The 17,427-nt window shown below is 56.3% G+C and overlaps 1 protein-coding gene and 1 long non-coding RNA gene across 11 annotated transcripts in view; one reads left to right on the forward strand and one right to left on the reverse strand.

Moving 5' to 3' along the window:
- Window positions 1-17,427, forward strand: part of DAB2IP (DAB2 interacting protein) — a 212,927-nt gene that overhangs the window by 110,671 nt on the left and 84,829 nt on the right. For 4 of the 10 annotated variants that reach the window (XM_055541038.1, XM_055541035.1, XM_055541039.1 and 1 more), the window contains exon 3: window positions 13,878-14,023. The exons of 5 other annotated variants lie outside the window; for them this stretch is intronic. In XM_055541038.1, coding sequence (XP_055397013.1) covers window positions 13,878-14,023 — 146 coding nt within the window. Of the gene's footprint in view, window positions 1-2,777; window positions 11,801-13,877; window positions 14,024-17,427 lie in introns of those variants that run through there. One more of the 10 variants, XM_055541040.1, reaches the window with a different exon arrangement.
- LOC129623497 (uncharacterized) lies at window positions 12,243-15,778 on the reverse strand. Its single transcript, XR_008700562.1, has 4 exons — window positions 15,645-15,778; window positions 14,625-14,711; window positions 13,221-13,332; window positions 12,243-12,384 (listed from the first exon to the last, which is right to left on the reverse strand). It is a non-coding gene; the product is annotated as an uncharacterized LOC129623497 (long non-coding RNA).

Below are 17,427 nucleotides of genomic sequence, written 5' to 3' on the forward strand. Positions count from 1 at the left end.
CCCCTCCCAAGTAGACCTATGGGAAGAGTCAGTACTGTGTCCCTAGGACGGAGGTGGGGGGTGCGGGGGTTCCTGGTGAACAGAGGGAGAAAGATGCCCCCCAATAGCATCAGAGACCAGGACTGAAGTGGGGGATAGAGGATGGGGAGCAAGCAAGCTGCTTTTCTCATCCCTGCTCTCAGCATCTGAGCTTAGAATGCCCTTGCAGGGGTCCCTGAGGGCAGGGTTGGAACGAAGAACTCACTTCAAGGAGACCTGGAATCTGCTGCCTCGTTGCAAGAGGTGCTGGCTTGGGTGGGATGATGGAGAGGGGAATAAGGACAACCTCTGCCCCCCCCCCACCCCTTTATGCCTGGGGGTCCTCCAGAAGCACTTCTAGGACGTCCCTGTAAGGTCCTGCACTTGAGCCTGTTGGGCAACAAGGAGCTGGATAAACTGGTCCCCACTAAGGTGTCAGTGGCTGACTCCCTCTGTCCCTGTGTCAGAGGTTCCTTGCACAAAAGGAGATTTATCAGTTGGATGTTTGAGTCACTCACAGTGGAGTGTCAGGCTCTCTGTGATTGGCAGGTGAGATGCTATTGGGGGGCGTCTTTCTCCCTCTCTTCACCAGGAGCCCCCCTCCTCCCCCTACCTCCTGGGGTCCTCCGTCCTGGGGACACAGTACTGACTCTTCCCATAGGTCTACTTGGGAGGGGTAGGATTTGAATCTTAGCCCCACGGCTTCCCTCTGTGGGATCGCTCAGGCCTGGTCTCCAAGTCTGAGCCTCTCTTTTTTCATCTGTAAGCTGGCACAGGAACCCCTGGCTCTCAGGGCTGCTGTTCAGCCAACAATCTCACACCAAATCGCAGAAAGCCCAGATTGCTGGCAGGCGGGGCTCACCGCCCCCACCCCTTTCCTAGAGCCTCTGGTCCTCCCTGCCCCACGCCTCCTCCTGAGGGTCCGAAACGACATTGTTCACACAGCTCCCAGGCCTCCGCTCTGAGACCAGGAGGTTGAGAGGGGGCGGAGTGCAGGGGTCCCCAAGAGACCAGAGACCAAATTCCCAGGTGGTGAGTACAGATGGAAGGAGTCGGAGGTGTCCACGCAGGGCAGCTTCTGCCCAGTTGGGGGCAGCAGAGGGCAGCGAGTGGCTGCCTGGGCGGTAACTCCCAAAGGAGAGTGGAAGTCCGGGGATGTTTTGTGTGGCCCCCACTCTGGGGTCCCGGGGTCCAGCGACACAGGCTGCGGAGCCTACTGCCGGTTGGACGGAACAGCTCCAAACAGGAGTGCCCGTGGGCAGCTGGGTCTGGCACCGTTGGCTGAGCTGACCGGACTATGTTGACCAGAGAGCTTTAGAACCTGTGAAAGGGGACCTTCAACAGGGACATGGAGAGGGCAAGGTCTGGGGCCCAGGCAGCCTTCCAGCAAGAGGAGGGGCCCATGTACAGATGGGTGGGCAGTGTGTCTGCACTGTGGTCACTGGGCTGGACTAATAGACACTCCATCGTGGGTGTCCTCTGACAAAGTCCAGTCCACCTGGGTGTGAATCCCAGCTCCTTACTGTCTGCATAAGGAGGGGGGCGTGGTCATAAAGGCTGTTTTATGCAGTCCTCTGGGTCAGGCCTTCCCCTGAGCCCTCACTGGGTATCATCTGATGATACCATGAGGCACATAACACAAATCCCATTTTTTTTTTTAAGTGACAAAACCAAAGCAGACAGACAGCGAAGCACTTGCTGAAGCTTGCTCAGCTCGTGAGCCTGGACAATGAAGGTCTTGCAGAGCCTGGCCCACATCACACAGCCCAGTCCCTGCCGGCCAGTGTTGCTAGTCCTTCCATCTTATAGATGAGAACACTGAGGCCCAGAGAGGGGAGGTGCGCTGTCCCAGGTCACACAGCAGATCAGGGATGGAGCTGGCATTTGATCTCATCTTGTCCCGCCCGTCTGCAGCTGCTCTGGCCACCCCTTCTACCCCTCCATGTCAGAAGGGACATGAGCAGGGCAGACACCCTGGGAGGAAACTGCTCCCCTCTTCCTACCCCAACATATGGCCCCTGAAGGCCTTCCCCTCTCTTAGGGAACCCAGGAAACTGGGAGTGGGGGGCCAGAGCTCAGATGCCTCCTCCCAACTCCGTATAGAAATGAAGTGATTGCCTCTGTCACACCAAGTGGCATTTGGGTTGGATCGCAGACATAATTATATCTGAGTCTTCGGGTGGGAATTGTTCCCAAGCCAGGAGGCCCTCTTTGGAAGTGGCGGCAATGACATCTGTTTCCGACACAAGGCCCTGCCGGGGGATGAGTAACTTTTCTCGTGGAATTGCTTAAGGAACATCTAAAACGAGCCATGATTGTTCCTGCCCACCTCCAGCGCCATTAATGGCTGCCAAGTGGGGTGATCTGGCTCCCCGCTGGCATCAAGGCCCCCAGGCCTGTCCCAGGGTCCGTGCCTCTGTGCAGGCTGGCCCTTCTGCCCATGGTTCCTCCCCATTTCCCTTCCTTGAAAGCTCCTTCCCTCCCCCGTACCCACCCCCACTGTGGTTCCTGCAGGCATCCCCACCCCAGGCTCTCGAACGCAGATGCTGTGGCTTCACCATCCACCAGAGAGAGTGGTGACTTTCTTAAAGGCAGTGGCTATTTCTGATTTCTCTGAGTCCTGGGCACAGGGGCAGGGCCTCACCTGTGGCAGGCACGGGAGGGGCTGGTGGGATGAAGATGTGTGAGCAATGAGAGGAGTGAATGCATCCAGTGAGTGAGTGTGGGGTGAGGGGAGTGGGTGAGCTAACACCCCCTGGCTCCTGACGGCCCACTACGTCTCCGAGACCCAGTGGCCAACCACTTGGAAGGGGGTCAGGACAGGCCACCTGGACCACTGCAGTCTTGCCTTGAAATTGACCTTGCCTCCGCTGCATGGGTTCCCATGATCCCTTAGGGGCAGGCGCCCAGGTGTGCCTGGCCTGTAGATGGTAAATCAACCCAGAAAGAGAAATAGCCTATAAAATCCTCTCCCCAAATGGTGCGTTTTGTATCCTGTAGTGAAAAGGGCTTTTAAACGCACTGCTCACTCAGGTGGATTTATGGGGCTGCCCCCTGCTTCTTGCCTCTCCCTCCTGCTGTGGCCTTTGGGAGCATCCTGGGGTCCTGGTGCTCCCTGGTGGCTTGTGGTCCAGGGAGAAATAGGATAGCTCCTCTCCCCCGCCTTGATGCTCCAGGGCTAGTCCTGGTCAACAGGGTGCCTGGGAGCGGGGCAGGGTGAGGCCATCTTACCCAAAAGAAGCTCCCTATGGCCCAGCAGAGCCTGAACTTCCACCATGAGCATCCTTCCTTCAGGCAAGCTGTTGTCTCCAGAAGGTCCCCCTTGCAAATGGGTCACCAGGGAGGAGAAAGATGGCATTCCTAAGCTGGAAAGGGATTTAGAGATCAGCTAGGCCATTCCTCATTTTACAGATAGGGAAACTGAGTCACAGAGAGGCTAAGTTGCTTGCTTAGAGCCTCATACTGCAGTAATGGAATGATGGAAGGACTTGAGCTCGGGGGCAGACTAGCTGGGTGGAACCCAGCTCTGCCACTTCCTGGCTGTTCAATCTTGTGCAAGTAGCTTAACATCTCTGAGCCCCCATTTTCTTATCAGCACACTGGGCTATGAGAATTAGGTTAAGTTGTGTAAAGCTTTGATATAGTGCCTGAAGCTGCGACAGAGCTTAATAAATGCATCTGGCTTACTCTTATTAATGCTTTGGAATAGTTCTTGTTACCGTTAATTACAGAGCGAGGTTTTGAATCCAGATTTCTTGTCTCTGCGCATGGTTTTCTTGCTACTCCTGTCAGGAAGCCTCTGTTGAAAGCATTCTCTCACACAGAGTGCACAGAGCACAGGACAGAGATGTGCTGATGGGGAGAAGCAGTGAGTCACCCCAGGAAGACTGGCCTGGTGCCAGGGCCTCAGTGACGGGGCTGGTAGGGAGGCAGAGGGAGAGAGTAGAGAGCCTGCTGCAGGGGTGTGGCTCCCAGAGGGAGCTGGTTTTACTGAAGCCATGTGGCCTCGAGCTGGACTTGCCCAGAGGTCAGGGCTGGCCGAGGGCTTAAAGAGCTGATGAAGTGCATGTGGCCGTCCAGATCTCTGGGGTGGGCTCATGGGGCAGTGAGTCACTCCTGGCTGCTCTGGGTTATCACATTCTTGCTTGAGATGGTAGGAATGAGTGTCTGGTCTCTGGTCACTGACGTCGCTCAGTCTTGGGCACTGGCAGGTTCTAGGATGGCCTCTCTGATGTCCTCCTTTCCCCCTCCCACCTTCCCAACTGCATGCCCCCTCCTCTATACTCTCAGGGTTTCTAAGGGCTCCCCTCAATCTGGGCATCCTCTGCACTGGGGAGGGGGTGTGTAACTTGGAGGTCAGAAGACCTGTGATCACGCCAGGGCCTTCGAAGCCAGTCAGACCTGCTGCTGTCCTACCTCAGCTCCATTGCCTGTACTGGGATTCTGCCTGGAATACCCCTTATATGGCTGCCCTGCCCCAGATGATCTCAGCAAGCCCAACCGCTGCCTCACCTTCAGTGTATCTATTATGCCCTCAAAAGCTGCCTCCTCCAGCAAGTCCACTCATGTTGACCCCAAGTGGACTCCCTTAAAAAGCCTCTCAGAGCACATTCTCTGTCTGCCTTTCTCTTTTTTCTTTTATATCATAAATACTTATTCATTCATTCAGGAAGTATATATGGAATACCTGCCAGGTGTCCAGCACTGGGGACCCAGGCCACGATGGCCCCCATAATTCCGTAGGGGAGGGAGGTCTGAAACAGATGTATAACTACAACTGTGATCGGTCTGCAGGGAGAGCTCGTTCAATGTGAGGGCATCGGGGAGGCCCCTGAGAAGGCTGAGGAGAGACTGAAGGGTGTCCAGGGCCCGCTGGGCAGAGGGGGCCTCTGTTCTGGGCAGTGGCAACAGCCTGTGCCAAGGCCCTGTGGCAGGAGCACCGCTGAAGCCCCTGGGATCCGAGCAGGAGGAGATCCTGAGGGGCCTCGGGGCTCACCAGGCAGCTAGGCCTTCACCCCAGGAGCCCTGGGGAACTGTGGAAGGGAGTGCAGCTGGTCCGCGGCAGGATCTCATCTGTTTTTCAAAGGGTCCCTCTAGATGCTCTTGGAGAATGAACAGGGGGAGGGTGGCAGGGTTGGAGGCGGCCAAAGCAGCCAGGAGGCTCCTGCGGGCACCTAGGAATGGCCTGGGCCACCTCTCCAGCTGGATGGAGGGGCCTTTGAGAGCAGAGAGCCAGCCTTTATTGGGGTGCAGGGAAGTGGACCAGCCCCCTTCTCCATCACAGGAGCTCTGGGTCCTAGAGATTGCTCTGTGAGCTGCTGCCCTCTGTTTCCTTCTGGCTAATCGCTGGGATGGCCCCTGGGAGCTGGGCAAAGTCTGAGCAATAAAAACAACGACAGTGACAGTCTGATGACAGGAGCTAATATTTCTGCCATGTGCCGGGAAATGGGCTGAGTTCTTTCCATGCATGACCCCATTGACTCATTCCAACAACCTGTGGGGTGGCTACTATCTTTCCCGTTCTACAGAAGAGGAAATAGGCTAGGGCAGTGAGGTCACTGGCCTAGGGCCCACGACGTTAACTGGGGGAACACACTGCTACCATGCCTCTTGGGGGAGGGGGAGGGAAAGTACTTGCGTTTCACCCAGGGATTCCTTAGCCCTAAACAGCTGTGTCACATGGTGGCGTTTCAGTTGCAGTGATGGACAGAGGGAGAGATGTTTGGGGCAGGGGTCTCCAGCTCTGGGTAGGGGTATGATCCTGTAGAACAACCTGCCAGGCCTCAAGGCACCCAGAAACCACACGTTCAGGGAACCGTGAAGACAGTTATCAGGGTGCAAGAGAGCAAGTAGGTCGTCCTCAGAGACTGGCACAAAATGACACCCGCCTGATTGTGGAGACCGCTACAGGGAGCCAGTTTCTCCCCTCGGGCCCAAGGTCTGGGCTCCTGGCTCTTTGTGCTTACCTGGCCACCCTCGTGCGTGCATGTGGGCTGTGGGTTTGGCCTGGGTGTCAGTGTAGCTCTACGCGTGCCTGATGACAGCTGAGTGTGTGTGTCAATGTGTGAGCCTGTCCCAGTACATTTGTATGTTTACTTGTGTGTTTCATGCTAGTGTGTATTTGTGTGTGTGTTGGTTGGTGTGCACATGCATTTGTGTGTATATCTCGTGGTGCCGGGGAGACCTGTTCTGTTCATACATGCATTTCTTTGTGACCATGTTCCCCACCATAGGCTCTGTGCATGTCCTTGAACTTGGGTGTGTTTCTGGCCCTGGGTATTTCTCCTGGGCTTCCCTGGTAGCTCAGACGGTAAAGAATCCACCTGCCATGCGGGAGACCTGGGTTGGGAAGATCTCCTGGAGAAGGGAACGACTACCCACTCCAGTATTCTTGCCTGGAGAAGTCCATGGACAGGGGAGCCTGGCGGGCTACAATCTCCATGGGGTCGCAAAGAGTCGGACACGACTGGGCAACTGAGCACAGCACATTTCTCTGGGAGAACATGTTTGAGTGTAGTTATCCAGACACTGTTTTTTTTTAAATATTTATTTATTTATTGACTGTGTCGGGTCTTCGTTGCCCCCCAGCATATGGGATCTTACTTCCTCAACCAGGGATTGAACCTGCGTCCCCTGTATTGCAAGGTGGATTCTCAACCACCGGACCACCAGGGAAGTCCCTCTAGGCAATTTAATGCAAGAGTGATCCTTGAGTGTCAGGCTCCAGTCCCCTCCTGGTTCTCATGGCCCGTGAATTGGTTCTCTTTGGGTGACTGAGTAGACTGCTTTCTCTGGGTAGGGTGGAGTGTGGAGGACTTATGTTCAAAGGAGCACTGGCACGGGCTTAGGGAGGGTTCTATGGGCACAGGGTGGCCTGTGAGTAGGTGGCCACCGGGAAGGCACTAACTTGATCCTGCCTTAAAATTCGTCTCTGCTTTCACCTGTCACAGTGTCTGACATTCCCCCATTACTGAGTCGTTCCCCAACTGGGACCCTCTTTGATGGTGCGTAGTTCCCAGGGGTCGGAGAAGGTGATGGCACCCCACTCCAGTACTCTTGCCTGAAAAATTCCATGGACAGAGGAGCCTCGTAGGCTACAGTCCATGGGGTCACAAAGAGTCAGACACGGCTGAGCAACTTCACTTTCACTTTTCACTTTCATGCATTAGAGAAGGAAATGGCAACCCACTTCAGTGTTCTTGCCTGGAGAATCCCAGGGACGGGGGAGCCTGGTGGGCTGCCATCTCTGGGGTCGCACAGTCAGACATGACTGAAGCGACTTAGCAGCAGCAGTAGGAGCAGTTCCCAGGGGAGGCGGCCAGGGAGGCCTGGCAGCTTGCTGAGGGCAGAGCCCCCAGAGCCAGGAAAGGGGTCAGGAGGAATTGTGCATCTGAAGGATTGGGGCAAAGCCACAGAATTTGCTGGCGCTGCACACATTGGAGAAGGAAATGGAAACCCACTCCAGTGTTCTTGCCTGGAGAATCTCAGGGACGGCGGGGCCTGGTGGTCTGCCGTCTATAGGGTTGCGCAGAGTCGGGCACGACTGAAGCGACTTAGCAGCAGCAGCTAGTGCCAAGCATGGGAGAGCCCAGCTGTGGAAGGCAGCTGCTCTAGCTTTAGAGAATCGTCAAATGTCAGCTCTAGAAAGGAGCATGGTGATCACCCAACCCAGGCCCTCGTAGTACAGATGGGAAGACTGAGGCCTGGAAAGAGGAAACCCAGGGAGCTGGGCGGTTCTGAAGCATGCTGATGTTGCAAGAGCACTGGGCAAGGAGAAAGGGGAACCTCGGTTGGACCATGGTTCTGTCACTGCCCTGCTCGGTGACTCTGGGAAAGTCCCCCTGCTCTCTGGGTCTCAGGTGACTCTCTGTGTCATGTGGGCGCTGGCCTGGCTGCCAGCTGTGGGCCCTCCTGGCTGTCTCCCTGTTATCTTGGAAGCAGGACTTCTTAACCACCCCTGCCCCTCCCTGGAGCCTGTAGTCAGGTGGAGAGAGTGAGGTGCTCCTTTCAGCCTGCCCAAGCATCAGGTCTGCCTGCCAGCCTCCAGGAGCATGTCTCCTCACCTGGGGCGCAGAGAGATGGCAATGTCTAGGTGGAACTGTCCCCTCCCTTTCCTGTTTAGGTGAGTTTTTGGCATTTGCACAGAGCCTCAGAAAGAAATGGAGAGACCCGCCTGTTCAGATGGCCTCCTCCTTTGAAGGATCTCTGTTTGATATGGCCACAAAGGAGAAGCTGGGCCTGGGCTAAGGAGGCACCATGGGCTTCTGCCTCCATCCTGAGCACTGTCGCAGGTCAGGCCCACCCACCCATTGGCAGTGACTCGGAATTGGTTTGTTAAAGGGGAGAAGGTGATGAAAGCTTACCTTCAGAATGCAGGACCAAATAGATGATGAAGTCGGGGGCTGCCTGAGCACCTACTATGTGCCATGCGTGGTGCTGAGTGCTTTACATTCAGGTGAGAAGTGGGCTGAGAATCCAGTGGTGACCCATGACTCCCAGGTGCCCAAGTGCTGTTGCTGGAATGCAAACCCATATACCACCCCCCACCCCCGCCCTGCCAGATGCTGCCTCCTGGGTAGCAATGGATGCACCCATGAGGATGGGAGTGGGTGAGGCTCCCCTCTCTGAACCTCCAGATCCTCACCTGTGAGCTGCAGGTGACAGCCCTGCACTCAGGGAGAAGCCCACCTTCCTTTCCTTCCTCCCTTTCCCAGGCCCAGCATAGTGCCTTGGGTGTAGGGAGGAGGGGCTGAGCAGTCAACTTCTGTTCTGGCCTTTGACAGTTGAGTGTGTGTGTGTGTGGCATGCATGTATGTGTAAGGGAATCCCTGCTCTGCACTCCTAGAGACTAGATCTTTCCTGATTACGGTCCCAGCTCACCCACCTAACAGCTCTGCCACTCTCTGCAAGCAGCTTAAATTCTCTGAGCCTCTGCTTCCCCACTTGAAAACCCCAAACTTCCTGAATTCTGAAGCACATGTCCTCACGAAGATTCCCCATCAGAGGCATCTGGCCCTCCTAGGATCACCTCCCCGGGATCCAGACAGGTTGTGTGAGTGCCCCGGGCAGAGCGACTTGGCAAAGCAGGAGCTCCATAACTGGTAACTCTATCATCATCATCACCATCACATGGAATTGATTGAAATGGTGAACAAAGAAATCCTGTGTCTGGAATTCTGAAAGACCTTTGAGAAGGTCTCCCGGAACTTCCTGGAGAAGTGGGGTGCAGCGTAGGGGGACAGAGAACTGGAGTGTCAGAAATAGGGATGGGAGAGCAGCTGAGAACTCAGGTCCTGCCAGCCAGAGACCCCACGGGCCTGTCTGTCCTCCACTCCGGACTTTCTTGCCCTTTGGTCATTGACATGGATGGAAGCCCAAGGGGCTTGGAACATTGACGTGAATCAGTGGGAGGGTGGACGTCCACATAGACAGTGAGTTGTCACAGAGATGGGCAGAGGCTATGAGGGCTGTCCACACCCAGTCACCAAAGGGTTGGGGCTAGTGACACCAGGCAGCAGCTCGTGCTAAAGCCCCTGGGGCCATGGCTGACCTAAGCGCAAGGGAACAGGGCTGTGTTAGCAGAGGCAGAGCACCCCATCTAGGGAGGGGGCAGGCTTGGTCCCCGCGGACTGGGCAGGCACCTCGCTGAGCTTTAGACATCAGACCCTGGGCCAGTGAATGAAAGCTGAGGCCTCCACCGGAGCAGCCCCGCCTGGCCGGGCACTTTGAACCTTCAGAGTCTCTGTGAGGTTGCTTTAGAAGAAAGCGTGTGTTTAAAAGAGTTCAAAACTACCAAACCGAGCCATATTCTGTGTCTGCAGGATAATTCTGCAAGCACGTTCATTCATTCACTGGGCATGACACCAGCCCTGTCCTTGCTGTCATGTTGCTTTTAAGCTCCTCAGAGAGCCTAGACGGACTCCCGCCTGGGGTGGTCACGTACCTTCTCAGGGCAAAAACTGATGGTTGTATCGGAGCCAGCCTAGGGAATAATGATAATAAAGCTGGCAACTACTGTGTTTAGTTGCTTAGTATTTACCATTTTACTGACGATAACTTATCTCATTTAATCTTTTCCATGACCCTACAAGCAGGGTTTCCCAGGTGGCGTTAGTGGTAAAGAACCCATTTGCCAATGCAGGAGACATAATAGATGGGGGTCTGATCCCTGGGTTGGGAAGATCCCCTGGAGGAGGGTATGGTAACCCACTCCAATATTCTTGCCTGGAGAATCCCATGGATGGAGGAGCCTAGTGGGCTATAGTCCATGGAGTCACAAAGAGTCAGACACAACTGAAGCAACTTAGCACGAATAGAGTAGGTATCATCCTTAACAGGTAGGAACACTGAGGCTCAGAGAGGTCCAGTTATTTGCCCACGGCTTATCTGAACTCGGACTGGAACACAAGTGCTATGATAGGACTTCAGCTGGCCTGAGGGATGTGATCAGCTGGGCTAGAGTATGTAGTCAGAGATGGCCTCCTGGAGAGGTAGATAAACCCAGGCCCTGGGGGTGTGAAAGGCTGGGGGCAGATTTTTGTCTGTCCTACTTCATCCTCCCTGCAGGCCCCACACATTTCTCAGAGAGGTGAGGGGCCTTGCATAGCATCTTGCAGCCAGCAGTCTCTGGAGCTGGATTTGAACCCTATTTGTGGGCCTCTGGCTCCCAGCTCTCAGCCATTGGATACTGTTAGTGCAGTGAGTTTCGAGTACCCTTTTTTACTAAAAGAAGGGCTGTGATTTGCCTACTGCCTCTCACTAAAGATCGACTTGGGTCTAGAACAAGATTTTCTGATTTGAAGACCAGTCAGTCCCTCTTTCTGAGTTCAAGCCTGCAGCTGCTTCCAGAAATCATGTCTTGGGGCCTGCCCGTGAAAGGACGAGAAAAGGTCGTCTCTCTTCATCCAGGGCTGGTGGGGAGCCACCCTTGTCCCTTCACCCCATGCAGGAGGTCAGTAGGCAAGCTGTGAGGCTGGACAGGGCAGGGAACTGGAGGCCAGAGTCTTTGATTACCCTTGCTGTGTGACCTTGGGAAAGACCCTTCCCCTCTCTGGGCCTTATTCACCCTTATAATACAGTCTTTTGGATCTGAGTCCCCTTGCAGCTGGGGCCGTCTGGGATGATGAGCATTTGTTCAACCTGCCATATGCAGAGCCCTGAGCTGGGTCCTCAGGGGGATTCAAGGTCCTCCAGGGTGGACATGTGTGGTGAGGTGGGGCTTAATGGCGGACTTCTCCATTCCCCCGAAAAGTCACCCTCCCAGTGAATCTGAGCTCCCTGTCCTCTTCTTATTCTATATACTGCTTACCTCATAGTGTTCATGGTCTTGGTCATTGTGTCTAGCATGCAGTAGGCTCTTGACAGTGGTGAAATGAGTGAATGTTAGAGTTTGAGTCTGCAAGGTTATGATCAGTTTGGGTGGGTGCCAGGGGGTACATTCAGAATAGACTTCAAAGATGACAAGTAATGCTTACTAGATGAGTATTAAGGGTAACCTTGATGGGTGAGGGTGGAAAGACAAAGTGATATGTGTCCCATTCAACCTCCTAGAAGGAAGAAAACTTTTTTTTAAATTCAGGAATAGGACAGAACTGTCCACATTGCTACATGATGAGCTACATAAAGTGTGAAACATGCTCCATGGTTCTTTGTACCACAAGAGTGTAAAAATTGTAAAATTTTCATCAGGGTGGAGAATAAAAACCAAGAAAAACTATAAGCCCATTGGCAGAACTCACCTGATGACAACACCTGTGAGAGAAGAACCCTCCAAGTTAGCCAGGTACTTCCCCCTCCTCCCACACCTGGCAAGAGGCCAAGGTTGGGAGAGGCAAGAGCTTATTTGGAGGTGCAAGTCCCTGCTTTGTTGCTGTGTCTCCCAGAAAGCATGCTGTTCCCCTGGCCCGCCACCATTTGTGATACGTCTGCATCATGCCTTGTACTGTCTGTGGGTCACCCCTCTGGAAGAGGGTCCCTCACCCTCTAGTTGTTGAACTGCAGGTGATTAGAGTACTTTGATGGGTAATACCAGACTGTAGAGGTGAGAGGCATTTGGACTCCACTACCTGGGAAGGCCTAAATAAGATGGCATTTCAGCTGGGCCTTGAAGGATATGCAGAATTTTGACATGTGGCTACAGGAACTGGTCTTCTATGAATGGGAGAGATTGAGAGGGAGGGGAAAGTAGGGGCAGAAAGATCAGAAAAGGGTAAGCTTGAAGAAAGTGGGCAGAGGAGGGGGGTCCTATGGACATTAGGCAGGCCTGGAAGCTGTGTGTCCTTGGGTGAGTCGTTTCACGTCTCTGAGCAAGGTTTCTTCATTTGCAGAAAGGGATGTTTCTCTGTCATTTCTCTTTGTGTGGGTGACCTGAGATGATGTGTGTAATCAACATTTGTCCTCATCACATCTAGGGTGCTAGGGTCAGGGAGATGGACAGACCCAGCAAGGGCGTGGCCAACAGTAAATGTCCAACTCTCTCTCCAGACCAGAGAGAGCTGCCAAGCCTACCCTTTATTGTGTGATGGATGATATGTGGTGTTCAGATTGTGTACAACATTAACTTCTAAATGAGTTAATATCCCATTCCCTCTGTCCTTATATCACCTGGAAGTGAGGCTGGGGTAGGTGAGTCCCCAAAATCCCTACTGGACAACCTGACTCACAGGGAATCCCTCTTCCTTCAGTTTTCCCCTCCCTCCAACTGCCTGAAGGTGCCAAGTCCAGAACACCCCAGGCTATGGCCACTTCAGCCCCCAATCTACCCCATCACCTCTAAAGGGAACGCTGGTTCAACCTGCTGTACTGCTTGCTGTCTCCTCCCTGTCTCTTCTATTAGATCTGGAGCTCTGGGGCTGGGCTCAGCTTAGGCTCAGGACTCAGAGTCCAGCGCAGCCTGGTAGATGGATGAATGGCTACATGAGGAGCCCGGCTGAGATCTACCATACTCCTCCCAGGAGCTGAACCACCCACCCCCACCCCCCACCGCCCTGAGTCACGAATGGGCTAAGCAGCAGTCCCTCTAGAGAAGGTCCAGCCTCCCCCGAGAGGTGGCTCCAAATCTTGAAACCCGCAGTGTGGATACTCAGCAAACCCTTCAGCTCCTCCCTGAGCTAGATACTAGGTCACCCTGTCCCTAAGGGGGTTGCCCCTGCTGGGGTACAATGGTTCCAGGCAAAGGGACCCCGAGGACCTGTGACAGTTACCTGCGAAAGGAAAGACGCCCGGGTTAGGGGTCCAGGTGACTAGGAGCTGCGCTGGCCGTTTGTTCCCCAGAGGACCCGACGCCTGCTCGTGGAGAGCCTTAGTTTCCCCCATCTGTACCAACAAGACTTAGAACAGTCACCTCTACCGGTGGAGGCAATCGCGGACCGGGAGGGGGGCGTGGACTCCTCCAGGTGGGTGGGGGGTGTGACCTCGTTACTCTTAAGAGGTGAGGGGGCTGCGGCCGCGGAGGGCCCCCCTAGGGACCCCGCCCCTCTGCAGCCCCGCCCCCTCGGCCCCGGGGGCACCCCCCCGCCCCCGCGCCCCGGGGGGCTCGGGCATCCTCGGTCGCGGCCGGTGCGGCTCGGCTCGGCGTCGCCATGGCAACAGCGGCTTAGGGGGCGGGGGCGACGTGGCTGGCTGGCTGGCGGACGGGCGGGTGGCGCGGGGTGGGCCGGGCCGCGCTGCGCGGGCCGGGCCGTCGGCGCTCGGTCGGCAGGCGGGCGGCGCGGGCCGCGAGCTGCAGGGGCCGAGGCCGAGCCCGCGCCCGCCCTCGGCCGCGCGGCCGCCCGAGCCAGGGCGCGGGTCCCGCGCGGGTCCCGGACCCGCCGCCGCGCTAACCCCGCCTCCCCTTCCCCCTCTTGTCGCCCCGCGCGCAGGGCTTCCTCAGCCGCCGCCTCAAGGGCTCCATCAAGCGCACCAAGAGCCAGCCCAAGCTGGACCGCAACCACAGCTTCCGCCACATCCTGCCGGGGTTCCGCAGCGCCGCCGCCGCCGCCGCCGCCTCCGCCGCGGACAATGAGAGGTGAGCCCGCCGCCGGCCCGGCCTCCGCGCGCCGCCGCCCCGGGATGCGCCCGGGAGGGCGCGGGGACAAAGCGAGAGCCGGGACGGGGGCGCGCCGAAAGCGCGAGGGCTCCCCACGCCGCCCTCTGGCAACTTGTGGGGCCATCTCGGACCGGGGAGGAGCGACGGGAGGACCCATCTCTCTTCCCCCGGGTGGGTGAGGACGAGGTGCCCGAGCCTCGGGTCGAGGCCGGGAGGGAAGTGCCTTCCCCGAGAAGTCCTGCCTCGCCTCGCCGTGGTGGGCATTGTTTCCCGGCGGTGCAGTGCCCGGCGCTGGGGGCTGAAGTGGTACCTCCACCCCAGGATCCATCTCACTGCCTCTGGAGCCCTTGAGTGTCCGATACAAAAGGCATTTCGGCTGGGTTTTACGGAGACCCAGCGGTGAGGAAAAGGGTGAACATCTGGAGGGGAGGAGCAGGGGGCTGGGTCGCTTAGGGGACACATCTGCTCTAAGTAGGGCGCGTGCTCCGCTGGGGGCTGGGGCGAGCTAGCGGGCAGTGCCCGAGACCAAGAAAGAAGGGCCTCATCCTTTCCAGCCCCGGGCAGCTGCTCCCTCTCTCACCTCTCCACTCCCAGGTGTGTCTCCAATTCCCCTTTTCCTTTTCCCGGGCCAGACTGGAGCAGGTGTGGAAATTCCAAGGGGAGGTGGCTTGTGGGGCAGAGGAGAGAGAGGAGATGGTTCAGGCTGCCAGGAGTCACTGGCAAGAGCAGGCTTCAGCTCCCAAGGGCAAGCCATCCTGTCCACGTGCAGGGGCACTGGGCGGACACAGCCTCTCCTTTCAGGGCCCAGGTTCCCCTCCTTGAGCATGCCAGCCCTGGCACCTTCCTGCTTGGGCACAGGCATGGTGATGGATTCTAGTGCCAGTTAGAACGTGTCCCTGCTTGGCTAAGTGGAGGTGAAGGAATGGGCAGGCACCAAGGAGGCTTTTCAGCATTCAGCCTTGTGTCTCAGGCCCCTGGCATCTGCCTCCCTTCATAGGGCTGTGCCCCTGTGTGTGATTGGCAAGTTGGCACTCCCTGTAGGGGAGGCACAGGTAGAATGAAAATGTCTCTCCCCTCCTCCTTAGTTCCAGTAGGCAGAGGAGTACAAGTTATAGCCCAACTCCTGCCCAAGGTTGACTGACTGTTTAACTGACCCCTAGCATCTTCCTGAAGAGTACCCCTTCCACCCTCCAGGAGAATTACTAGATCTTTAATTTTCATCCACCGGGAGCTGCTCTCTCTAATGCATCCTAACTGCTGCCTGCGGCTGGTTTCCTTCCCCACGCTGCCAACCCCAGTCCGAGGCAGGACCCTCAGCCTTTCTCTGATGGCCATAGTGCCCCAGGGGACCAGGCGTGTCCTGGCAGGAAGATTTAGCCAGGCCAGAGCTCGGTGCTGGGTGCAGCCACTGCGTCTTTGAAAACCTCGATTCCCATCTTTGTTATTGTCTGGGCGGCAGGCCACCCGGTTTGCTGCCTTCCTCCCTCCGACTGGCCCCTGCCTTCTCCGGCTTTCTCCCTTGGGAACATGCCCTTCGCTGCACTTTCCTGGGTGGTGGTCAGGACCCTCTGCACCCGCATGCGAGACCTTGTGTACGTACCTAGTTTTGTGTGCTTGTGTTGGTGGTCCGGGGAGCAGGAGAGATGGCAGGCGGTCCAGCCTCTGAGTGTGTCTGCCCTCCGGGAGCAGACAGCGTGCATGCTGTTTACCTCCCTCCAGCGGGCAGCCCGCACTGAGATGCTGCCGAGCAATCAGCTGGCAACCCCGGGCGGAGGTTGGGACGTGGTCGAGGTGACCTGGAGCAGGTCCTGCCCAGCTTGACTTCAGGTCAGCGTTGCCACAGGCCGGAGGGGTGCGGAGTGGGGGCCGTGGTGGGGAGTAAAACTGAGTCTGTTTCTAGCGCCAGTGGTGAACGGTAGCTGGAGCAGAAGGTCACTGGTGGCGGTGTGGGATTGTCTTATTAATTTTCTATAAACAAAATCTGGCTTGGAGGCTTCTCTGGCACAGGAAGGGAGCCCAGATTTCCATGGACAGGCAGAGAGATGGAATTTGAAATCCTTCTACCCAGCCTTGGAGCTGAAATAGGCTCTGCTTGGACTGGGATCTCCTGATTTGCTGCCTTGCTTAGAAATAGATTGATCGCTGCCGCTGGGATGGACGGGCAGGTATGTCTCTGGGGCAGTCCCTGGAGGCGTCCTGTTTGGAGTTGAGTGAGTAAAACCAGCTCTGGCGACCCCACCCCACCCCCCAAGCTCATGGTCAAACCTGGGTGAGTGCAGAGACGCCTCCCTGCCCCCCGACTCTGACGTGGTGTGGTGCTGCTGAGGCTGGGTGGACAGATCAGCTGCCTTTCGACTTGGCCCAGCAGTGAGGAGGGGGTTGAATCCTGGCTCCATGGCACCCCGCCGAGCTGCCATGCCTCTCCCCGGGAAGGGGGTAAGTGCAGAGAGAGCAGCCTCCATGAAGGGATGGGCATGGGAAGCAGGGTGGGGGCCTCTAGGGTGACCAGTGTGAGCTGGTTCCTGTGGCTTCCTCACGTGGAGAAGGAACACCGGGCACTCGGGGGCGGCCGCCTGGGTTCTGACACTGGGTGAATCTGTCTGCTCTATGGCTGCTGCCGAAGCGGCTTTGTCGCACGCTTTCTGCCATGCTCCGCAAACTGCTGTGTTGGGAAGGTTATTTTTTGCGCCGGGATCCTCTCATCTGGAGGTTGGGAACCAGTTGGTTCTGTTCTGGGATCTTTCGGCTCCCTGGGAACAGGAGTCTGGTCCAGGTGTGGAGGCGGCGGGGAAAGGGCTGTTGTCTGATTATGAGCCTGGAGTCAAGCCAGCCAGGGCTGGGGAGGGGGCACAGCTGAGCTCTGGGAGGTCCAAGGGCCGTAGATTTGAGCCTTTATACTTATTTCCCTGAAAACAGCCTGGGGAGGTTCCCAGCTGGTCTCCAAGATCACTGGGCCCCTCAACATTCATTTCTTCTTTGGAGGTTCTGGAGATAAGCACCAAGGACAGATAATCGTTCCCCATGGATGATAGAAATGAATGCCGCTCCCAGGCGTCCCAGGTGAAAGGTGTGCTGGCAAAAGCTTTTTTTTTTTTTTTTTTGCAGACTGGAAATGTTCCTGCCTCATTTACAAGACAGTTTTAATGTTGGTAAAAGCGATCTTGGATGTGGTGTTTCTGCCCTCCCAGAAGATAATTTCGAACTCACTCATTTATTTATTAATGTTCCTAAGTAGCTGGGAGGGTCAGCTGGCAATACAGTGCCTTCCTCATTTTTTCCCCCTCCGCAGTATTTTCTCTGGGTGATGCTGGCCCTCCACACAGGTGGGCAACCCAGGTGCAGGTACCCAAGGCTGATCACGTGGGGAGCAAGGGACTGACTAC

This window comes from Bubalus kerabau, chromosome 11 (genome assembly GCF_029407905.1).
Source record: "Bubalus kerabau isolate K-KA32 ecotype Philippines breed swamp buffalo chromosome 11, PCC_UOA_SB_1v2, whole genome shotgun sequence".
In the NCBI taxonomy this organism is placed as follows: domain Eukaryota; kingdom Metazoa; phylum Chordata; class Mammalia; order Artiodactyla; family Bovidae; genus Bubalus; species Bubalus kerabau.